The sequence below is a fragment of the Zootoca vivipara genome, chromosome 12 (assembly GCF_965207765.1).
Source record: "Zootoca vivipara chromosome 12, rZooViv2.hap1.1, whole genome shotgun sequence".
NCBI classification, from domain to species: domain Eukaryota; kingdom Metazoa; phylum Chordata; class Lepidosauria; order Squamata; family Lacertidae; genus Zootoca; species Zootoca vivipara.
The window spans coordinates 10,594,984-10,619,611 of record NC_142595.1 but is presented as its reverse complement, the minus strand read 5'-3'; the positions used below and the strand labels follow the sequence as shown (position 1 = coordinate 10,619,611).

Below are 24,628 nucleotides of genomic sequence, written 5' to 3'. Positions count from 1 at the left end.
AAAACTAGAGGAGATGGACCTCCAGCAAAATATCATAATGGGAAGTGGCATCTGTTCACCGTCGAACCTCGGCATAGTGCCCTCTCCGCAGATCCCATCTTATCTGACATCTATATCAGTCGTGGCCCATAGATTTGCCATTATTAAGGCAAGATTCAATGTCTTTCCTTCCAATGTTATGAATAACAGGTTTTCTAAAGGTCAGAGTTCAGTTCTGTGTGCATGTGACAACAGAACTATAGAATCCCTTCATCGTATAGTATTCTGTTGCCCCTTGCACATGGTCCCTCGGACCAGATTTTTATCCCCCTTAATATCAGAAACTTTGGTTGAGACTCTGGAATCTCAGTTAATATATCTGCTACGGGACAACGATCCGAGCAGATCACTCCTTGTAGCCAGATATTTGATTGCAGTTTTATTCTATAAGAGGAAAAATGGGTTACTTTATGATTGATATTCCGTCCAAGTGGTTGATTTATAGTGGTGACCTGATGAACTTAAGTGTTATGTTAAGTTGTTCCTACCTTGTAAATGAAATTTATAATATTTATATGAATAGGATTTATATGAATGGAATTAATTCAATTTGTTTTGTTTTATTTTGTCCCATTTTATTCTGTTGTACGATGTATATTATTCTGTGTTGGTATTTAAATATGGGCCTATGGCCGAAATAAAGTCTGTCTATCTATCTATCTATCTATCTATCTATCTATCTATCTATCTATCTATCTATCTATCTATCTATCTATCTATCTGCCACATCAGGTAGCTCGAGAAGCACTGGTTTAAAATGCAACAGGCAAATTGGTTTGAAGCAAATGCAAATCGAAGGAACAGGCTGCCTCCTAAATATATCTATATTGACGTAAGGTGTCAGAAGGCAGAGGAAAAGAGGTGCACACTTTCAGCATGCAGCAGAAACAACGAAGGGGAACGGAAAAGACAGCTGCTGCACTGACAGCTACGGTTCCAGACACATTTCAAGGAAACTCTTTATCGTCAAGGAGAACACTTCACACTTCGTAATAAAACTGCTTGAGAAGACGGAAATTCTGCTGTAACAGACTGCCTAGGTGAGTGGCAGTAAAACAAAGTTGGGAAGCATCTTTGTCTAAGCAGCTGGTCCCTCTTTGTATTTGGTGGGTCTCTTCTTCTACAGCCAGGATCCTTTTCCTTTGGGGTTTTCAAGAGGCTAAATATATTCATAAAACGCAAGGTGTATACAAGTCTGCAGGGCATGGGAACACTGCACCCAGAACCCCAACAATCCATGCCTCGCCCCCCTCCCAGGGACTACTAGCTGGCAGGCTTCGCCTCTGGGCTCCCATGTGGGCACACAACTTTTTGCTGCTTCTGTAGCTTTGCAGATCTAGGCAAAGGGCTGACAAGCACTTGTGTACACACTCAGCTATGTTCGTGACTTGGAGGAAGTATTATTATTCAAGAATAGTTCCTTGTCCTGAGGCTTGAGAGCAAGGGGGGGAAAGTGTTTTGGAGAAGGGAGAAGGATTTGTGTCGGGAGGGGAGAGAGGCACTGCGAACCAGGAAGCAAGACGTGGGGTTTTCTTCTGCATGGAGTCCAAGAAATGCTCTCTCTCTCTCTCTCTCTCTCTTTCTCTCTCTCTCTCTCTCTCTCTCTCTCTCTCTCTCTCACACACACACACACACACACACACACACACAGAGAGAGAGAGAGAGAGAGAGGCATGGCCCACATGGCAGCTGAGCTACTCAAAGCAGTTCAGATGACTCTCCTTTCAAAGAACCACACCTTTGGCTGGTATTTATCAGCCTTTGCCAACCTGGCGCCCTCCAGATGTTAGATTCTTGTGAGTTAGAAGGGAACCCTTAGGAGTCCTCTAGTCCAACCCCCTGCAATGCAGGAATCTCAACAAAAGCACCCAATGTTGCTGGACTACAACTTCCATCAGCTCCAGCTGGAATAGCTAAGTCTGGAGGGCACCATACGGACTCTTAAAAAGGCACACAAAACTTCCCTTAAAGCAGAACGGGAAGGTAGCAAACACAATGGAAAAGAACCAAGCAAAAGCCAGATAACAAAAAACGAAGGAAGCATCTACAAGGGAAACTTTAGAAGCATCTGCTAGATCAGTGGTCCTCAACCTTGGGCCTACAGATGTTTTTGGCCTACAACTCCCATGATCCCTAGCTAGCAGGACCAGTGGTCAGGGATGATGGGAATTGTAGTCTCCAAACATCTGGAGGCCCAAGGTTGAGGACCACTGTGCTAGAAGACCCAGAAACTAGCCCAGTGTCTACTGCAACTAGTGACATGGTGGTTTCAAAGGTGCAGACAACCCCAATGCATTCTGATCCTAGAAAGCAATTCAGAGCTCCCACCCCAACTTTTGAGGAATGATGCGGCTTTACTTCCTGCCCATATCTGCTAAGTCAATGGACCAGCTGTCCAAAGCCAAAGGTTGCCATTTAATGTTTATAAGAAGTTGGGTTCAACTTTTAGGAAGCCGGTATTTTACCCTCATCCCTCAGAGCTGAACAGTGGGTTTACTTAAAAGGGAGCATTTAAACAAGCATACAAACTGACCAATGCTTGCAAACTTCAGCCACTTCTCCTCTCTCTGTCATCCTCCTCCACACCCAAACATCAATTCAATTCAAAAACAGCATTCTAAGGAATCTTACAGATTTCTTGTGTCTCCCCTTGCTGCTCCCGCCTTCGGACGAAAGCCTTGGGGACTCTCAGCTCGGGGAAAGTCCAAAAGCTTTATTGATAAAATCTGCACACGGTCTGGGCATCAGCTCAAAATACAGGATGCACAGTTTGAAGGTTCATAAGCATGATACGTGGCTTAGCATAACAACATTCCTCTACTTTTAAAGAGCAGGGTGCGGCCCATCAATTGCAAGGTGCTAGTCAAAAAGCAGGAAGGCCTCGGCTTAAAAGTGTGCACAACGGGTGTGGAGCTGTGTCAGTTTGCACGACACGGACGGCAACAGGACCCCCCCCCCTCCCTGAACTAGATCTGCCAGCTCCGCCTCCCCTTCTGTGACCCATGGCAGGACTAAGTCGCAGCTTGAGCTGCCTACCCCACACTCACACCTTGGGACCCTGCTCTGACACAGACAAACATTCCTGCCCCCTCCCAGCTGGTGCCACAGGGCCCTTGGCAATGGCAAAATTCCCTTAGCTAAAAGCAGTTAATACAGAAACGTTCGATGTCCCCTTCCCAGCTTGCACCGTTCTTGCAGAGGGAGAAAGGCGTGCACATTCCGGCCCTGGCCAGCTGGAAAGGAGATGTTCCTTGGACAGCTGGGCTCCACTGGAAAAAGGAAGTCTATCTGGACAGCCCACATCTAGATAGACAACATGCAGCTGGTGTGCTGTCTCTCTCAAAGGGCAATGGCTTAGTTTAAGCCGAGTACAGGACATGCATCTTGCTTTTATTTTAGAAAGCATTGTTTACGAACTTCTGGTTTCTTATTTGTTCACCATTCTGCTCCAAATGAGTGTTTCCAAAGCAGCATTTGAAAACAAGAGAGGCTTCTCTACGTCAGTCACTCGTATGTCAGAAACCTCACCCAGGGCCAGTGCTAGGGTTTTTTGCGCCCTAGGCGAGATCACCTTCTGCCCCCCCCCCCATTAATAAAAAATAAAATAAAGAAAATAGAAAATAAAAATAAAAAAATAGAAAATAGAAAAAATAAAATAGAAAATATTTATAAAATAGAAAATAAAAAAATTAAATAGTAGAAAAATAAAATAAAAAATAAAAATAAAACAAAAACCAGCTGAGAGGCGCGGCGAGGTAGCCCCAGGCTCACGCTCCCCACGCGCCTCCGGAGCTTCGCGCAGGGAGCGCGAGCCTGGGGCCACCTCCACTGCAGCTGTTGAGCGGCTTCAGGTCACTCTCCGGAGGCACTCACACGCCTCGGGATAGCGGCCTGAAACCGCTCAACAGTGACAGGCGCAGTGGTGGGCAGTACCGGTGGGCGGCAGGCAGGCCAGCGCCCCCTCCATTTTGGCGCCCTAGGCAGCTGCCTAGTTCGCCTGAATGGATGCGCCGGCCCTGACCTCACCTGCCTTGGGCACCATCCTTTTCCTCTCCAGAAGTGCTCATATGTCAACCTGTAGAGGCCTGTTACCCAAGAGGCAGCCTTTGGACCACAACTCCCAACCTCCTCTTCTCCCCTTCCTGCAGCCTTCGGCCCTGTTACCTTTGCATGCAATGCCGCCATTGCTCTCTTTACCTTTCTGCAGCCATGGTCCTCCTCTTCTCTCCCTTGGCTCACGCGGCCCCGCTTCTTGCACACAGAAGGCAACGTCAGGTTGCAAGGGCTGTCGTTCCACCTCCCCTCCTGGACAGAGAGAGGCAGAGAAGTCCCAGCTCAAGGAAAAGAATTCCCCACAGTAGGCAGCAGCTTCAAAACATGTAACTCAAAAATGTAAGCCTTCCACCCTACGGCGTATGCCCAGTCCATCCTTTCTCCAACCTAGTGCCCTTCGGATCTTGCTGGACTCAAATTATTTAAATTATTATACAACTGTGGGGGCACCACCCATATGTTCTTTTTCGAGCACTAGAATTACCTGCAGTTTGTTCTGCCCTAAACTCACCTTGGTCCAGCAAAAGAGAGCTCAGCACAGGAAATAAATAAGTCCATTGAAAGGTGCACTGATGAAATTTTATTCTATTTAAAAAATAAACTAAAACACACACAAAAACCTCAGGACCAATTCAAACCAGGCTATTTGTCTCTGTGCTCTTCTGTAGCGACACTCCATCTTGCCTGCTCCTCCATTTCAATCTGATTTCCTGCTATACATCCTCACTTTCCACTGATCAGTCCTGAGTGCCATTCCCTACCCTTGTTTTACTTAATCAGAATTGCAGCAAAAGCTATTCCTAGGTAAAGTAGTGGGAAGGGGGGAAACTCCGTAAGAAAATAAACATATGTTCAAGATTATCACTTCTGTTAAAAAAAAAAAGGTGTTCCTCATAAGGCATTGTTTCCAGGATGAGGGAGCTGACCCAATTGCATGACGGCCCGCAAGATTGCCTATTCTTTAAGGCTTTGAATTCCAACAACTTTGTTAACTGTCAGCTCAGGTGTGTGTTTGCCCAGGAGCCATATTTTAATCTGTGAACAAATATAATTTTCGCCAATCAATTGCAATCTTCAATTCATGAAAGCTTGCATTCCTAAGTGTTGCACGACAGATACGAAGAGGGTTCTATCCTGTATGCTCAGAGCTATGTCCCCCTTCTCGTGACGGGTATCCTTCCAGCTCTTACACATACCGGTCCCCAGATCGTCACGCAATCCTCCAGGCTGTCTCGGAAATTGTTGGGCTCAAAAGGGTGCCAGAATGTGAACTGCACTGGCGTGCCGTCTGACCACTCAAAGCTCATCTGCCGCTTGAGATCGTTCAGGCCAATCCAGAGTTCTTCGACATCTGCCAAAACAAGCAGGGGAAGAGGGGATTTCTACTAAATGAAGAAAAAAAATCCTCTTCATCTAACAGTGAATGCACCCAGGCCTGCTTTGCCCAACCAGTTCCCTCCAGTTTGTAAGCATTTAGCAAAACACTTGATCCTCATGAGGACTAGAAACTTTTGGAAGAGGCAGACATAGCTCCCTACAGAAGTAGGGGAGCATTTCCCTGCTGTAGCTCCTCCCCGTAACCATCACTCCCCTCGATCCACTGCAGATGTTGCTCCTCCAGACTGCGACATTTCAAAATGATTTTTCCAGACCCCGCAGCATGTTTGATCTATTAAACATTTATTCAGTGCTTAAAAAAAATAAATCCAGATTTTCTAAAAGACTCCCTTTTGTAACACCCTGTGCTCGAGGCGAATAGCTTCAAGATTGTCCCCAAAACATCTGGATGGCGAGATGGGAGGGAGGCAGCTTTGTGATTGTCACTAGAGCCAGCCAATCAGCATTCTGCACAGCCAGCTTCCCCTGGAAATAGAGAGAATCAGCTGATCCTAGGCTTGATTCATTTTGGAAGTGTGTGCAGATATAAAAGGAGCAACTCAGGTTCTACAGCGGAGTCACTGCTCGATATTCAACTAAACATTTGCTCGCATAAAAAAAAAGTTAAATCAGAGATAATCCACATACACACAAGCAAACACACACACAGAGAGAGCACTTGTGACACAGCATTGCTTACTGTTATGTACTGAGCTGAATCCTAGAACAATAGGATTCAGAATCAGCAGTCTGATTGGTCCGCAGGAGCTACCCAATCCAACTCCAGGTAGAAGTGAACCCGCAACCTGATTGGCCTGCAGGAGCAGCCAATCAGGCGTCTGGTAGAAGTGAATCTGCAACCTGATTGGCATGTAGGAGCAGCCAATCAGGCTGCAGGCAGAAGTCAATCCACAACCTGATTGGCCCACAGGTGTAGCCCTGAAGTAGCCAATCACGCAAGGCCCATTGTGTAAATAATGTATATAAGCAGATGGTTTTGGGAAAAGAGCCATTCTTCTCTTCTTCTCCTTGATAACTATGAGCTGAATAAAGAGCATGAAATTCACTCTCGACTCCGAGTATATTTCACTTACCTTGCTTGATTTGCTTGGTAACAAACTCCAGTTCGTTGAGGGTGTGGATGCTGACCAGATCTCCTTCACTCCGCAAGCAGGTCTTCTTGGCATCTGGCCAACTCTTCTTTTCACTGATCAAGCGGTAGCAGTTGGTCTGAAAAGGCTGCCAGCTCGGATCACAGTCAACCTTCACATCAGACTCCACTGCAATTAGGGAAAGCAAAGCTCTGAGTAAGCAGTATCTGGGGAAAGTTGTGGGGCCGATATTTTAATTAGGCGCTCACACCCAAGATCTGCAACCCAGAAAGCAGAAATTTCACACGCCCTCCATGAACAAACTAGCTAGCGCAAGCGTCTTCATTGTCTAGCTTCTGTCGTGTGCTGAAGGGACACACCTTTTTCACTCTGGCCTCTGACAATTAATGGTGGTTTTTTTTTTAAGGACTCACTTCTTCCATACTGTGCTAGTTTTGTTTGGAACTGTTTGATTGGAACTTGTTTTTTTAATCATTGCATGTACAGTCACACCTTGGTTTTCAAACAGCTTAGTTCTCGAATGTTTTGGCTCCCGAACGCCGCGAACCCGGAAGTGTCTGTTCCAGTTTGTGAACTATTTTTGGAAGCCGAACGTCCGACGGGGATTCCACAGCTTCCGATTGGCTGCAGCAGCTTCCTGCAGCCAATCAGAAGTCGTGATTTGGTTTCCAAACGTTTTGGAAGTCGAACCGACTTCCGGAACAAATTCTGTTCGACTTCCAAGGTACAACTGTAAACCTTTTCCCTTCGTTTATTTAGTTTTGATTGTATGGGACCTTACAGGATAGGCCAGGTCAGAAATCGTATAAAGTAAATAAATATATGAATCCAAAACGCTCCATCTAACAGAGAGCTAATAAAATCCTTCTAACTACAGGCTCTGCATCCAATCCAAATGAAAGTATAAAATTCCCCTCCCTCCCTCCTCACTTAGACCCTCTAGGACTGCCTGGCAATTTCCCTCCAAAACCACATTGCCTGCCCACTTCCTTCCAACCAACTCCATGTTTTTCTGCCCCTAAATCCAGCAAGATGTTTTCCACCATGTCCCCCTCTTTCATTTTCCCCTCAGGCTTTTGTCTTTCTCTCAACAGCACTGCTTGAAAGCTTCTTCTGCCCACTCTCTGCTTTATAGTCATGCTTCCCCCCCCCCCCAAGGCCTACTCTTTCCGTTCAGCTTCAGCCTGAAAAAGAGACCACAGTTAAAAACTGCCCTTTCACCTGTCTCACAGAAGCTGCGCTCTTTGCAGCATTCCGTTCTCGACACTCACTTCTACTCCAAACAGTCAGCACATGTTCCACGGACATTCCGTGACATCAGAACAGCTCGGCCAATAGCTGTTGGGGTTGCAGAACGGCAGGCACGAGAAAGACGGCTTTCAGATCAATATATATATTTCAAACCATTCAATCGCTTTCTCTATATTACTCACGTAAGAAGTATATGTTAGAAGTGGCATTGGGTTTCTTCTTGCAGATGTAGGGCAGGGCCATGCTACAGTCACGGTTCTGCCACTCCCCTGACGACTCTGTCCGTATCACCCCACAGTTTTCTTCACTGGGGTTGTCAGGCTGATCTGCAAGGAGCGGCAGGAGGAGATCACCAATCTTTGCAACTATGGCTGTTATTTACCCAGAAAAGCACAGCCTGAGAATGCTTCGCTGTGCGGCAAGAGGAAAAACCACACCCGAGGATGTCACTTGAGATCAGTTCTGAATCTCAAATACAGAGGCTGCACACACACATTTAAAACACATGGCTTCCCCCCCCCCCAAAAAAAACCCATGGGAACTGTAGCTCATGCCCTCACTGAACCATAATTCCCATAACAAACTACCACTTTCAGGATTTTGGATAGAATCCTGTGCTTTAAATGTAAAGGTGAAACTCGGAAAATTAGAATATTGTCGAAAAGTGCATTTATTTCAGGAATGCAACTTATTGTTTTTTATTTTTCTTTGAATTTTTACAAATGCTTTCTTTTGGAAATTCCACAGTAATAAAACAAATAGTTACAATAATACAAAAATAAACATCGCTATTACATTTCATTAATTACATTCAATTTATAATTGACCCACCTAATGACAAATAACTACAATTACAACAAATAAAGGCTTGACATATCTTGCTTTGCATGTCATGCATCAATCTCATATATTGGTTTAACCTTTTAGGTTGCATTACTGAAATAAATGCACCTTTCAACGATAGTCTAATTTCCCAAGTTTCACCTGTTTATATGATGGAAACATTAGAATTCCCTGCGTGTTCATTTATCCATTTGCTTTCATTCAGGAAGGATCTATGCTTTCAATAAAGAGGAGTCTGTAAAATTAAAAAAGGTAAAGGTAAAGGACCCCTGACAGTTAAGTCCAGGCACAGACGACTCTGGGGTCGCGGTGCTCATCTCGCTTTACTGGCCAAGGGAGCCGGCGTTTGCCAGCAGTTTGTCCAGGTCATATGGCCAGCACGACTGAGCCGCTTCTGATGAAACCAGAGCAGCGCATGGAAACACCGTTTACTTTCCCGCCAGAGCAGTACCTATTTATCTACTTTCACTTTTTTGCGTGCTTTCGAACTGCTAGGTTGTCAGGAGCTGGGACACAACAATGAGAGCTCACCCTGTTTGTGGGGATTCGAACCGCCGACCTTCATTCTGCCCGGACACTGAGGTCCAGTGCTGAGGGCCTTCTGGCGGTTCCCTCACTATGAGAAACCAAGTTACAGGGAACCAGGCAGAGGGCCTTCTCGGTGGTGGCACCCGCCCTGTGGAACGCCCTCCCACCAGATGTCAAAGAGAAAAACAACTACCAGATTTTTAGAAGACATTTGAAGGCAGCCCTGTTTAGGGAAGCTTTTAATGTTTAATAGATTTATTGCATTTTAATGTTCTGTTGGAAGCTGCCCAGAGTGGCTGGGGAAACTCAGCCAGATGGGCGGGGTATAAATATATTATTATCATTATTATTATTATTATTATTATTATTATTATTATTATTATTATTCTGATCGGCAAGTCCAAGAGGCTCAGTGGTTTAGACCGGTGTTTCCCAATCTTGGGTCTCTAGCTGTTTTGGGACTACAACCCCCATAATCCCTAACTAGCAGGACCAGTGGTCAGGGATGATGGGATTTGTAGTCCAAAAATAGCTGGAGCCCCAAGATTGGGAAATACTGGTTTAGACCACAGCGCCACCCACGTAAAATTAGTCTCCAGCAAATACCAACAGCCTATGCCAGCCATGTGGCTCATTTGTTAATTCACTGGGATCTCACCTATCCTCTTGGCATTTCTCTTACTTACCACTCTCCCAGTTAAGGAACTTCAAGGGTGAGTTGTCTGACCACTGCCAGCCCCCGTTGAGGTCCAGATCATTAAGCCCAATCCAGAGTGTAGAACCATATCCCGTTAGCAGTCCTGGTGCAGACAAGAAAAGGGCAGAACGTCTCAGTGTCAGATCCTCCACCTTCTCAGCCTAAGATATCCAGCAACGCAAGCATTTCCTGGTCCCTGACTGAACCTCCATCCCCGGAGACCTCCCCAAATCTTGGATGCTTGCCCTGCTGACCACATAGCAGAGCCTGATTCCCCCCCAGATCTTATCTCTCTCGTTTGCAACAAGAGCCTGCCAGCTTTCCTTCTCTTCCGATACTCAAGAGATTCTGAATTTCTGCAGCAATACAGTCAAACCTCGGTTGTCGAACGTAATCCGTTCCGGAAGCCCATTTGGCTTCCGAAATGTTCGACAACAGAGGCGCGGCTTCCGAAAAACGTTCGGAAACCAGAGCATTTACTTCCAGGCTTTCGGTGTTTGGGAGTCGAAACGTTCCAAAAGGGAGGCGTTCGGGATCCAAGGTTTGACTGTACTAAAGAGAGAGAGACAGAGAGACAGAGAGAATCCGATGCAGAATCTCAAGTGATCGCAGCATTGCAACTCCCAATCTTATCAGTTGCTGATCAGAAACACATTTGCACATACCGTATATTCTGGCGTATAAGACGGCTTTTGAACCCAGGAAAATCTTTTCAAAAGTTGGGGGGCCGTCTTATACGCCGGGTACAAGAATCTCCGGTCACCGCATGCGGTGGGGGGAACTCAAAAACGGCCGCGGCCGCATCCCCACTGTATGCAGTGACCATATGAACGCAAAGAAGCGTGCTGGGGAGGGGGCTGCTCCCCGCCAAGGAGAACGGCTCCCTCATGGCTTCACGACCCGGATCAGCGCAGAGACACAGTTTTGTGTATTTCATTGGTGTCAAGCTGCTGCCTCTTCTCTTTTTGTCAGCGCAAAGCAAAGGGATCTCTCTGTCTCTCTCTCTCTCCGCTCTCTCTTTCACTGCTCTGCTCAGCGTCTTTCGCTGGCTGTGTGAGCCCCGATGCCTCTGCCTCTCTATCTCTCTCCTCTCTATGGTTTCTTTCCCCCTTTTGCTTGCTCAGCCAGCCTCGATGTCTCTGCCTCTCTATCTCTCCTCTCTCTGGCTTCTTTTCCCCTCTCAAAAACTAAGCAAGCAAACAAACAAACCACCATTTCCCCGGCTGCAGACTTGAGTGCTGGAGAAGACAGCCTCCCCTCCCCTCCCCTCCAAAAAAGGGCTGGAGTACATCCCAAATTCTATATTTTAACTTGAAAAGTAAGGGGTCGTCTTATACGCCCAGTCGCCTGGCATATACGGTATGTTCTACAGTGATTGGCCCACTTTTCCAGAGTCGGTCCTCATTATAGCCCCTTCCCAAATCGAGTTCCCACCCACTGAAGTAGATCAGGAGAACCAAGATGACTGGAACGGCCTTTTGCTGGTGTGCATGTACACAGGGAGAAAGGCCAGTCAGGGCATCCTGTAAACTTTTGGCAGCAGGGACTCCCTCAGTTCACCGTGCCCATTGCTCACCATTGATGTAAGTCTGTTCGTGGACCTCAGTGATGCTCAGCAGGCTGGCCCCTTGCTGCTCACAGCTCTTCCCAGCCTCCTGCCAAGACAGGGTGGACTGGAAGTTGAACTGGTAGCAGCTGTTGGTGAGCTGGTCCCTGTCCCAAAATGTATCACAGTCATCACCTAAGGAACAGGCCAAAAAAGAAGAAGGGCATTGACTACTGCAAGTTGACGTGACCATTATGCATACTGATCAACAGAAAACCTATAGGCAGCCATCTGGCGATCAAAGCCATCAAAGGCGAGATGTCACTTTCGCTGACCACAATGGAATGAGAGGTGGGAAGGATTTTATATATATATATAAATTTATAATTTTTAATTTTTCTGTTTTACAATTTAAAATACTCATTTTACACCCCCTGAGATATCAATGACTTCCTTTCTTCTCTTTCCACGGTTCATTTTACATATCATAAATCCCTTCATTGTTTTTATAGAAACTATACCATTCAGTATTCCATTATTACACCCATCATAACTTATTTATACTGCTGAATTTATCTTAATGCTGCCAGCGTTTTCAGCTGTACACAGTTATTTCCCATATATTCAATAAACGATTTCCAGTCTTCTTTAAACATATGTCCTTCTTGTTCTCTTATTCTATATGTTAAGTCTGCGAGTTGTGCATATTCTGTCAACTTTAGTTGCAATTCTTCTTTGTTTGGGACCTTGCTTATTGTCCATTTTGGGGCTAACAAAACACAGGCCGCAGTATTGGCATACATAAATAACCTTTTCTAACACCTGGGAATTTCAGTCTGGATTATCCCCAACAGAAAGGACGCTGGGTTTTTTTTGGGGGGGGGGAGTACTTTTAAACATTTTTTTCAACTCATTACGGTTCATTTCCCAATATTCTTTTACCCTTTAACACGTCCACCACATATGAAAGAACATTCCCTCCGCTTCCACCACTTATCTGATCAGTATTACACATCCTAACAAACCTACTCGGAGTTAAATGCCACCTGTGATTCATTTTCAGGTAGTTCTCCTTCAAAGAATAACATGCTATACACTTCAAGTCACTTTTCCAGAGTTTAAGGGAAGGCTTTTTCCAGCCTCTGTGTTGGGTGACAGGGCCTGTGAGGTGGGGGCAGGGGAGAGAAGGCAGTGACTAGACCTTATACTTTATAGCAGGAATAAGAGAAGATGGGACAGCAGTTTGGGAATGGCGATACGGTCTTCTATAGGCTTGCACTCCTTCCTTAGCTTTCAAACTGAGCACTCTGGGAAGCACCCATTCAATGTCTGTTTTATTTTATATACATTTGTAAGATATTTAGCTCACTTTGAGCCCTGAGGGTAAAGGACAGTCTCAAATTAATGTGTATATTGTTTACCCTTTGTCACGATACGGTGTCCTTCTAAACCAGGCTTCCTCAACCTCGGCCCTCCAGATGTTTTGAGGCTACAATTCCCATCATCCCTGACCACTGGTCCTGCTAGCTAGGGATCATGGGAGTTGTAGGCCAAAAACATCTGGAGGGCTGAGTTTGAGGAAGCCTGTTCTATACAGTACTATAACTTCTGCAGCACTTGCATGCCTATCTTATCTACAGTGGTACCTCGACTTATGAAGGAGATCCGTTCCGCAGCGCTCTTCATAAGTCAAAACCTTCGGATGTCGAAGCATCCATTTTGCGCATGCGCAGAACGCCGCACCGCTTCTGCGCAGGTGCAGAACGCGCACGCGACGGAAATACTTCTGGGTTTGCCAACTTTGTAAGTCAAAACCTTCGGAAGTCGAGGCATTCGTAAGTCGAGGTACCACTGTATTTACGGTGAACGCTACTTGTTTCAGTCCCAGCATGGAATATTCATCAATACTCCAACTCTTGAGGGGGAAGGCTGAATCACAGAAAACAGTGCAACTGCTCAGGGCATGTGTGTGTGTGGGGGGGGGGGGGAACGGGACACTTACAGAAGGGTAGTTTTGGAAACCAAAACCCTGAAGGCTTAGAAGGCAGAAGGAAACCTCCCATGGTGCCTTAAGAAAGGAGGACCGGTTTTTGTTTGAACAGTTAGCACAACCATCTGTTCACACCTGTGATTTGGCTGCTACACACCCATCAGTAGTGCCCGTGACTTCCCACCCTATAGAAGCAACTTACTCTTAATGGGGCAGAACCCCCATCTTTCATCTTTGCCGTAATCCTGTGTGGTGGCACACCAGAGGTGACCATCTCCACGCCCCATGCTGGTGCAGTCATAGAACCACTGGTTGTCGTATTTGAAAGGGATGGTACAGGGCTTCCCGTGAGAGTTGCCTTGAATGGTGTAAATTTCTAGAAGGACAGAAGAGAGAGATAAAACATATAGAGGGCCCTTCTTTGATAAGGAGAGAGAGAATGCTTATCATCTAACCCCAAAGGCCTTGGCAACCTATGTTCTTGCAGCCCTACATTAAGATTTCTTCTTGCAGCCCTACGTTAAGATTCAACACGCCATTCCACAATTTCTCCGGCTAGCTGTGCACCCTCACAGCATACCCTACCTGACTTCAAATTAATCCAACACATATTTGGGCTGGCAGACTGCTCCACTGAGCACATGATGAAATTTTTTCCACATGCAACGAGAATCTGCGCGCACTGCGCTACCAAAACAAACATTAAAATCCTGCAACAAGCGGGCTGTTCAGAACACAGGGCTTGTTTGTTAATGGCAGGATGCTGACCGAAGCACAGCTGGCTGAAAAAGCTTCAAGGTCATCAAACTTAGCAGAAAGCAAAGACATCAAATAATACCATTTGCATCTGAGCCTCTAAATATTCAGCAGGCAAACTGATCTCTCACAGGGTTTGAAAACGTACATGCGTTGGCCTTAATTCCCAAAGCGAAAGGCTTCGTCTGTTTACTGCGGCAAAAATAGGAGACACTTAAAAAAAGGTCTTCCCGACTATTCAAGCCAGAATTGGTTTGCAAGGTTTTGGGGTTTGGCATTGTCTGAAAAGTTAGCACATCAAAAGCAGACTGGGAAGAGGCAAAGCAAAACAAGAACTTCTTTGAAATGTGATTCCTCCCTTCCTCTCCTGATATATCAACAACACAGAGGTGGTGAGGATTTGCCCTCTGTGAGCTCATTTGTCCTTTTAGAAAGACACACTGACTGGACTTATGAGTTTTGGGCTACAACTCCATTCCTATTCGTAAACTGCTCTCTGGTCCAAGTTCTGAGTTTCTTGTTCATTTGGTCACCTTGCAATACATGGTATTTTTTTTCCTTCCAAAAAAGTCCGCATCAACATAGCCCAAATTTTCTGCCAAAGAACACCTCATTTCCGTGAAGTAAATAAATTACTCAAATTAAACAAAAAGGGCATTTTTGTCATGCACTTATTTTGAAGAAAGGTTAAAGAGCACTGGAACGCCAGACTCCTCCTGGTCCTCTGGAAATTTGGTCCTCCGTCTGGCTCCTTAGATTCTATCAGGTACCTGCCTATGTATCTCTGCTTATCCTTGCAGCCTTGAGGGATAGAAAAGCAACCTCTTGCAGAACAGTTCAGTTCCACATCACAGAGCAGTTTTATGCTGCAATTTAAAACACACATAGGTTTGGTGAAAGAGGGTTACATCCAGGCTAAATTTTGTTGTTTAGGTGTTTAGTCGTGTCTGACTCTTTGTGACCCCATGGACCAGAGCACGCCAGGCACTCCTGTCTTCCACTGCCTCCCGCAGTTTGGTAAGACTCATGTTTGTAGCTTCGAGAACACTGTCCAACCATCTCGTCCTCTGTCGTCCCCTTCTCCTTGTGCCCTCCATCTTTCCCAACATCAGGGTCTTTTCCAGGGAGTCTTCTCTTCTCATGAGGTGGCCAAAGTATTGAAGCCTCAGCTCTAGGATCTGTCCTTCCAGTGAGCACTCAGGGCTTATTTCCTTCAGAATGGATAGGTTTGATCTTCTTGCAGTCCATGGGACTCTCAAGAGTCTCCTCCAGCACCATAATTCAAAAGCATCAATTCTTTGGCGATCAGCCTTTTTTATGGTCCAGCTCTCACTTCCATACATCACTACTGGGAAAACCATAGCTTTAACTATACGGACCTTTGTCGGCAAGGTGATGTCTCTGCTTTTTAGGTTTGTCATTGCTTTTCTTCCAAGAAGCAGGCGTCTTTTAATTTCGTGACTGCTGTCACCATCTGCAGTGATGATGGAACCCAAGAAAGTAAAATCTCTCACTGCCTCCATTTCTTCCCCTTCTATTTGCCAGGAGGTGATGGGACCAGTGGCCATGATCTTAGTTTTTTTGATGTTGAGCTTCATCTGCAGTGATCATGGAACTCAAGAAAGTAAAATCTCTCACTGCCTCCATTTCTTCCCCTTCTATTTGCCAGGGGGTGATGGGACCAGTGGCCATGATCTTAGTTTAGGCTAAATTAGTTGAACTTTAATCCTGCGCTCATTTTAGTGGAACCTTTGTTAGTCATGGCTAACTTTCCTCACTGGAAAGCAAAGGGTGCTCCCAGACGGGGACAATTTAGCAGCACACAATCACTGTTCTGCTTTAAGCTGGAAGTGGAATAGCCACTCTAATACCCTGTAGCCAAATGGGCAATCTCTCTTTCCCCAGCCCCATAAGTTAAGAGAGAGAGAATCTGCTCTAGGACCACTGTGTGAGGATAAAGGATTACAAACTCTCTCCCTGCCTCACTACCAATCACAGTTGCCTTCAACTGCAGTCTCTTTTTTTGGCGGTGGGGGGTGGGGGACACCAGATTTAAAGGTAGTATTAAGGCTTAATGTGACACAGCTGATTCCTAGGAGGAGAGCTAGACCCTAGAGACTGAAATGGTTGGAACGCAATCAACAAAACAGCTGAGCAATCTCCAAAGCCCATATGATCTAACCCAGGCATGGCCAAACTTGGCCCTCCAGCTGTTTTGGGACTACAATTCCCATCATCCCTGACCACTGGTCCTGTTAGCTAGGGATGGTGGGAGTTGTAGTCCCAAAACAGCCAAAAATGTAATGTAATGGATCATTTAAACCTGGAGAAAATGTACAACTGTTCTATTGAGCTAAAAAACTCAGAATTTCTGAGCTATGAATAAAAACAAAACATGAACTGCAAACATGTTTATTTTATTTTGTAAAATTTGTACACCGCTTGATTGTGGGGGGCAAAAAAAAAAGCGCCTCAAAGGGGTTTACGAAAAGATAAAGCGGGGGGTGCTTTGTTAAGATGTTTTGCAGATTCCTCGTTGAAAGTGAGGAAAAGTGTAGCTATTTCACAGCAAGGGCCCAGTGTGGAAACAGCCAGAAGGCAACCAACTTAACCTGGATTCAAACTAAAGCAATTTAAACCACAATTTCACTATGCAGCTGTTTCCAATGCAAACTGAGGCTGGTGTTTGAAGTTAAGCGTTATTTAGACTGAATGGTGGTCGGTGGCTTTGGCGACGGCCCAGACTTTGGCAAAATGAAACTCAAGAGCGACAGTTAAAATATGGTGGGAACGCAGTGAGAATCGCGGAAGACAGGCAAAGAATCAAGGATCCATCTTTCATAAACACAGCACCATTTCCCCATTGGCTTTGGCTTTTACAAACAGTCGGAAATTTTTACGATTTCTGATGCTCCACTCAACTATGATTTGCAGAGCAATCCTAAGCTCTGAAAACTCCTACAACTCAGTGCGGAACGTAGAAGGAACCGCTTTTGCTGTGCTAGACCCAGCAGTGGTGCAGCTGAGAGACCCGCCTTCTGAATTTGCACAGCAAACCCGTGAAACACATACAATGGTACCTTGGTTCTCGAAATTAAATCCGTTCAACTTCAGAAAATGTTCGAAAACCAAGGCGCGGCCTCCGATTGGCTGCAGGAGCTTCCTGCACTCAATCGGAAGCCGTGTTGGACGTTTGGCTTCCGGAAAACGTTCGCAAACCAGAACACTCACTTCCGGGTTTGCAGTGTTCAGGAGCCGATTTGTTTTGGAGTCAAGCCATTCGACTACCCAGGTACCACTGTGCTACCAGCAGCAGCAAAGAAGGAGAAAGAATACGTTTCAATCCTCTCATAGAGGCTTTACCCGAATAGGGCCTGGAGCACAAATCTTCATCGTGGCCATAGATCTTCCATTGGCCTCCCCGTGCCTGGTCGCCCCTCTCCGATAGTGTCAGTGACCAGTTCCCCAACCTGGAGCTCAAATACTGGGAGAGCTGGTCACCCAGGCTCCGGCAGTTCCACCGCATGTTGACAGATTCCCGGTCGCACTCATAGGTGCCTAGTGCCTGGGCTGTCGCGCTGGAGTTTGCAGACTTCCAGGAGACCCCCAAGCACTGCATGGTCCCAACGTTGAAAAGCCGGTTCCGGGAAACCCATTTCCACTTCTGAGCTGGGAGGCTGGTGTTGCAGCTCTTGGAAATTTTCACTAGAGAGTCCTTAGTCTCCAAGCAGCCTTGCAGACCACTGCTATAGATGAGGAATATCCCCGAGTCTGTGAAAATGAAAACAAAAATATATATATAAACCTCCATGTAGTTAGTAACTCCCTGAAACAGACAGGACCATCCTCCCGATAGCACAGGTCAACCCATTAATTCAGAGGCCAGGTTGCTCACCAAGGCAAGACAGTTTGAACATATTACACTGGGCTTACTGCACTGGCTGACCATTAAGTTTCTGAGCCCAAATCAAAGTGCTGGTTTTGACCTACAAAGCTTTAAAAGGCTCAGGACTGCAATTTCTCAAGGGCCGCCTCTCCCTATATGAACCGACCTGGACCCTGCAATGATAATCATCTGAGGCCCTTCTTTGTGTGCCGCCTCCATGAGAGGTCCGGAGGGTGACAACATGAGAACGGGCCTTTTCTGCAGTAGCTCCCCGTTTGCACCATGCTCTCCCCAGGGCATAGCTGCCAAGTTATCCCCTTTTTTAAGGGAAATTCCCTTATGCTGAATAGGCTTCCTCGCGAGAAAAGGGAAAACTTGGCAGCTATGCCCCAGGGAGGCTCACCGGAGGCCTTCACAACGTACCTTTAGGCATCAGGCAAAAACGTTTCTCTATAACCAGGCCTTTGGCTGATTAAACAATCTATGGCCTTTTAAAATTGTCCATGGGGGTGGTGGTTATTGGTTTGCCTTTTTGTTTGTTTGTTTGTTTGTTTGTTTTGTGTTCTTGTTTGTAATTTTATGTTCCCCTGTGATCTTTGGAGAAAGGTTGGTATACCCATTTAATAGATAAATACATGAAATGCAATGAAAACCCGGTTTAGAGCAGGCATTATGTGAAATAGTGCCCAGATTTGGTGGGGTCTGCTTTCGATAGCCCCATATTGGTAGCAAACAGCTCTGCAGGAATCAAGTATGAGACAGTTCCCCAGATGGCAAGGGTAGCCAACCAGAATAGTACTGTATACAACAACCTCTGAATATGAAAACGTGCATTCTTGCAGAACCGCATTTTACATGCTGCTTTACTTAAAACCCCAAGCGGTTATTAAAACCTGCAATTACCTTCTCGCACCAAGCCGATCTCTTTAGCAAAGTTCCTCTCAAGAAACCAGGCCATAGCTGGAGTCTGGATGTTGCCATGTTTCTGGCTTAAGATTTTCAACTGATGAGATGCTGCTTCTAGATTGAATACTATGTGCTGTTCAGATGACCATAATACTTCCGTCAGCAGAATGTGAGGGGAACTGGTTTTCCTCCTGTAGCCCCTCCATACGGTTCGGGAACCCAACCCACCACAGGGGAATCACCAGAAATCGATTACTTCCATGTCCTGCTGTCGGAAGCCATACTAACACCACAAGAAGATACAACCATATCAAACCCTGCAAGTGTTCCTGTTTCCCAGGGACAGTCCCAAATTTACAGAAGCAGTTTCTGATTTGATCCCGGAATTTCCCACTTTTCCTTAGGATGTCCCTATTTTCCTCAGAGAAATGTTGGAGGGTATCAGGGTGGATTTGATTTAAATCAAATCGATTTAAATTACTAGTCAGTAAGACTTGATTTAAACCACTTTTTTACAGAAAGACTCATTCTTGCGGATATAATCTTAATACAGTGAAATTAATTCGTGCTGTGAGTCGCTTCGTCTAGCGATAATTTCATCTCGTGAAGCGTGGGTTGCCGCGGCGGGGGGAAAAAGCCGAAAAACTTCGTCTTGTGAAGCGTGGCCATAGAAAACTTCGTCTTGCGAAGCGCCGAAAACATCGCAAGACACTTTCGTCTAGCGAGTTTTTCGCTGCGCGAGGCATTCGTCTTGCGAGGTACCACTGTATTTACAATCAGAAGGTGGTTTCATTTTTGGAATAATAAATTTTCAGAGTTGTTTTTACAGTTCTTTCAAAAATTACTGATTTGGTTATACTATTAGAAATAAAAAGCCAGGTAATTATGAAATTATTGCCTATATTTGGACAACCTTTCTGCTGTACTTTATTGGAAGGATAAAAATCATCATTTCCTTAATAACAATTTAAACAATTTATTTAACTAAAACAATAACATTATAGCATATGTATCCATGTTCGTTAACTGATGTGGTTAAACAATTAAAAAAAACTTAGACTGAGTTTTAGCACACATGAAAAACTTAAAACAAATCCTTATTTCCTGATGAATACCCTTTGGGCTCTAATGTAACTTAAATAGAAAACCATCTTTGGAAAGATTTTTCCTCCAAAAGCATTTTATTTTAAAAATCTGATTTAAATCAAAGAATTTGATTTAAATTTTTAAAAATCTGATTTAAATAAAATAAATCTGTGTTTGTTTTTTCTCTCTCTCCAAAAAAATCATTGATTTTTATCCACCCTGGAGGGTATGGAGTTATGTGACCAACCGGGCCAAGGAGATAAGTAACTAGACAACCTTCGGATGACATCTGAAGACAGCCCAGTACAGGGAAGTTTTTTTTAAAATGTTCAATGTTTTATTATGTTTTTATATAGGTTGGAAGCTGCCCAGAGTGACTGGGACAACCCAGTCAGATGGGAGGGGAACTGTTGTTGTTGTTGTTGTTGTTGCTGTTGCTATTGTTGAATAGGACATCCCTATTTTCATTGGTGTACTTTAGCTGATCGCCGAAGAATTGATGCTTTTGAATTATGGTGCTGGAGGAGACTCTTGAGAGTCCCATGAAGAGAGTCCCATGAGAAGAGAAGACTCCCTGGAAAAGACCCTGATGTTGGGAAAGATGGAGGGCACTAGGAGAAGGGGACGACAGAGGACTAGATGGTTGGACAGTGTTCTCGAAGCCACCAACATGAGTTTGACCAAACTGTGGGAGGCAGTGCAAGACAGGAGTGCCTGGCGTGCTCTGGTCCATGGGGTCACGAAGAGTTGGACATGACTAAACAACTAAACAACAACAACATTTTCATTGGAGAAATCTTGGCAGGTATGCCATATATATATGGCATACCCGTCAAGATTTAGAAAGATTATACATAATCATTCACTCTCAAAATCCCTTTCTGTGCAGGTACAAAAGGACGCAATGGTGTCAGCACCCCGAAAAACAAAAGACTAGACATGACAGGTTCTGGGAAAGGTTAGCTCTCCCGAGGCTTCGCCATGCTCATGTATGGATGAGTTTAGAAACCATAAGGTCATACTCAACAGTCCAGACCAGAAAAAGAATTGGTGCCTATGGCCAAAAGGGAGAGATCGGCTGACTCTAAAAACAGACAAAGGGCTAAAAGTAGAAAATTACCACTTGCAGGAGAACTTAGAAAATTATAGCTACTGAGGTTTCAGAACCTTTTACAGAAGGGGGGAACACAACGACAAGTTACCTGAGGGAACAGCAAAGGCACATAGGCCTAATACTCTCTAAATACGGGACGTCCTAGTCCTGCCTTTGTGATCTAGCAAGTCTCATGCAGGGAGTTGAAAGGGCAGAGCAGGCCTAAAAAATGGTGATAGGGATTTATTTTCCTCCATTGCATTTCCTGCTCTTCGGACGTGGCTGTATGACGCTGAGCCATAATATGCTGTCTAAACATGTTCTTAGCCTATCTCTTTTTTCAACACCCTGAAAGTGTGAATTTCAGCATTGCTAAGGCTGCTTCCAGACTGCTGGCTCCTGGCTCAACCCGATCATTGTTCTTCTGTCGTCAACGGCGAGCAGAATCCCAACTGGTGCCGGATTAAACCCTGTGGAGGCGCCTAGGCAGTCAAAATCTTGGGGGGTCCCCTCACAAATTTTAGGAGACAAGAAAGCTTGATGGTCACTTTCTTTCAAGATCAGTATTTCAAAATCAATTATTATTTTGATCCGTTGTCCCAGCGCCCCCTAAAAGGCGTGGAGCCGATTGGCCAGTGCCTAATCCGCCTATTTGGTAAACCGGCACTGATCCCGACCAACGTTCCACATTATGGCCACATCCAAGCACCAGGCAACTATGGGAATTGTAGTTCTGTGAAGGGAATCAATGCAAAAGGACTCCTTCCATCTGTGGCAAAGGACTCCTCTCAGACGATGCTCCTTTCCTAGGAGGAAGAGATCCTGTGGACCTAACCCCAAGCCAAGAAGTCGCTTTTGAGATTAGAAAATATAGCATTTTTGGGGGGGGGGGGTGGCGAGACCTGGAGAAAGTGGAAAACTCTATATCCAACTTTGTGAAAGGATTCTCTTAAAACAACCCTCAAGTACCCTGTTTCTCCGAAAATAGGACGTAGCCATAAAATAAGCCGTAGCAGGATTTTTAAGCATTCAAGGAAAATAAGACATAGTAATAGGTGCAGCTGCAATGCCGGCCACGGCAGGAGAAGGAGGGGAAAAAATAAGACATCCCCTGAAAATAAGCCATAGTGGCTTTTTTGGGGAAAAAATAAATATTAGACGGTGTCTTGTTTTCGGAGAAACACAAGTACTGCTGTTGAAGGAAGCACGTCCAGTCGTGCACTCAAGAAGGCTGTTCTGTCCTTTGGATATGTTAGATCCTGCAGATGAGATGCTACTGTTATCAAGAGGACTATCTTTGCAGGGACTCAATTTTCTCATTGCAGGAAGGTTATTTTGTGGTCCAGTTTCAAGCAGGCGTCGCCTCAATACGTTCTAATACTCTGCTCGGACCTAAACTTAATAACTGATGTGGTTGAAAAGCCAAAAGCGTATAACCTTAAAACGATGGCTTTCATCCAGCTTGCTTTCAAGTGAATGAAGCAGAACGAAACGGAACAAGCCATTCAGCCAGAGCCAATGGTCTCCTCCAGGAGAGTGTGAGAATGGAAGCTTCGGATCGCAAAGTGGGATTTGAGACCCAACTTGGTACAGAGGAAACGTGTCAAAGGAATTTACACTGCACAACATCCAGAGGGTTTAAATTAGCATCGGAATCTCATAAAGTAACTGAGCTCAAAGTTTATCCAAGTACTGCAGAAATAAAGTTACGGCCTTTTGTTTGGTTTTTTTTTAAAAAAGCAGGAGAATTTGAATAGCTTCTTCTACGCCAATATTCTTGTTGATCTTTTCAGAATGTTGAAAATCTGTTCCCAAATAATTTAAAACTGTTACTTGTTCAACAAGCTGCTCATCTAAATACCTTAGAAAACACCATTACCTTCCTTTTAACAATATTCAGAAAATACCCTCACACCCATTTTTTTCTGGAATAGAATTGTAGGATCATCTGCATCCAATAAAACAGAAATCTTTTTCTGTGGCCAACTTGGAGACATAATAAGTTAGTGATGACAGAAACTCAACAATATCACTTGTATCTAGGTGAAATACGACAACTGCTTGAAAATGGCATAGGATCTGTAAAAGATGGGTCTCTGGTCTACTGCACTTTCGGGCACGTATTAATATACAAAGTTTTAAAGAGAAAAAAGGAGTATTTTTATAGTTAATTAGACCCCTTTCCCCCGAAATCCCATAGGGGAAATGCTGCCTTTAGATCAATAAAAGCTGCATACTATATAAAGCACCTCTGAGGGTTATGTGTTTGTGTGTATTTATATTGCAAAAACAGCCTAAAGGGAGGGGGGGGTTAAAATCATTGCTCCAGAGCCTCTGTTGCAAGCTGTTTCAGAGCTTTAACACAAATAATAACAACACCCTTTATAAAAAAAAAAAACACTCATGGGTGTTAAATGGTGCTTTAAAACGCTGCCCACACACCTGGCCACTGTTGGTGGCCAATTTGGATTTCCAAAGAGAAAAGGTTTCCTATACAAAGCATACCAGATTGCTCCAGAAGGTCAGTCAAGTTCAATTGCCTCCATAGGGACCTTCCATCCACCCTCCCAAGGCAGATCCATGCTGCAGTTGCAGACAGAAGACTGAGGTTGCATAAACACGGGTGCAAGTGCGAGATACTTTCGCCCCTACCAAACTACTAAAATTAAATTCTGAATTGTGGGGATTACACGAGGAAATGGCGCTGGCATGTGTGGGAATGACTGAGATCTGGTGCTGGCAAGCCACACCGATCTTCCGAGAGCGTGGGCATTAGCGCGGCAAACCGGCTAATGTCAGAATGGGAAACACGTGAAGAAGGACAGGTCAGAGGCTCAGGTCAGCAGGGCAACAGGTCACAACAGAGCTAGAAGGATCTAGGACAGGGGTCCCCAAACTACGGCCCCCGGGCCGGATGCGGCCCAATCGGCCTTCCAATCCGGCCCGCGACGACCCCCACCACCCGCTGCCGCCGCCCGCTCTCACGGCGCGCGGCGCAGCGACGATCTAGAAAAACGGCAAAAAAATGCCGAAAATCCTTTGTGCGCATGCGTATGGGCCTCTCCCGACCCGGAAGAGGTCATTTCTGGTGCACTTCCGGGTCGGGGGAGGCCCATACGCATGCGCACAAGCGATTTTCAGCGATTTTTTTCCCGCCCGTGTGCGTGTGCGCATGCGCACGGGCGCGCACTCCCCCGCCCTCCGGCCCGCTGCGCGCGCACTCCCCTGCCCTCCGGCCCGCCGCGCGGTCGGCGCGGCGGGCACCGGCCCGCCACACGGTAAGTCTGGGGACCCCTGATCTAGGAGGATCTGGACGGAACTGGATGAATCAGGACAAACCAGATGGGTCAAGCCAAGGAGGGCAACACAATGGGAACTAGGAGGGGGTGTTTACAGAGTGACATGTGCTTGGAGCATGGACAGAGGGCATGGCAAAACAACACGTGGGCTATGGAGGATGTCTTA

General features: G+C 45.5%; 1 protein-coding gene across 1 annotated transcript in view; it reads right to left on the bottom strand.

Annotated features, from left to right (window-relative positions):
* The window catches only part of MRC2 (mannose receptor C-type 2), a 67,587-nt gene that overhangs the window by 34,995 nt on the left and 7,964 nt on the right, over positions 1–24,628 (bottom strand). The window contains exons 2-9 of the mRNA XM_035136405.3: positions 17,556–17,963; positions 13,639–13,812; positions 11,477–11,641; positions 9,890–10,003; positions 8,015–8,158; positions 6,564–6,749; positions 5,289–5,443; positions 4,237–4,344 (exon numbers count right to left, since the gene is read on the bottom strand). Of these exons, the coding sequence (XP_034992296.2) occupies positions 4,237–4,344; positions 5,289–5,443; positions 6,564–6,749; positions 8,015–8,158; positions 9,890–10,003; positions 11,477–11,641; positions 13,639–13,812; positions 17,556–17,963 (1,454 nt within the window). The remainder of the gene's footprint in view (positions 1–4,236; positions 4,345–5,288; positions 5,444–6,563; positions 6,750–8,014; positions 8,159–9,889; positions 10,004–11,476; positions 11,642–13,638; positions 13,813–17,555; positions 17,964–24,628) is intronic.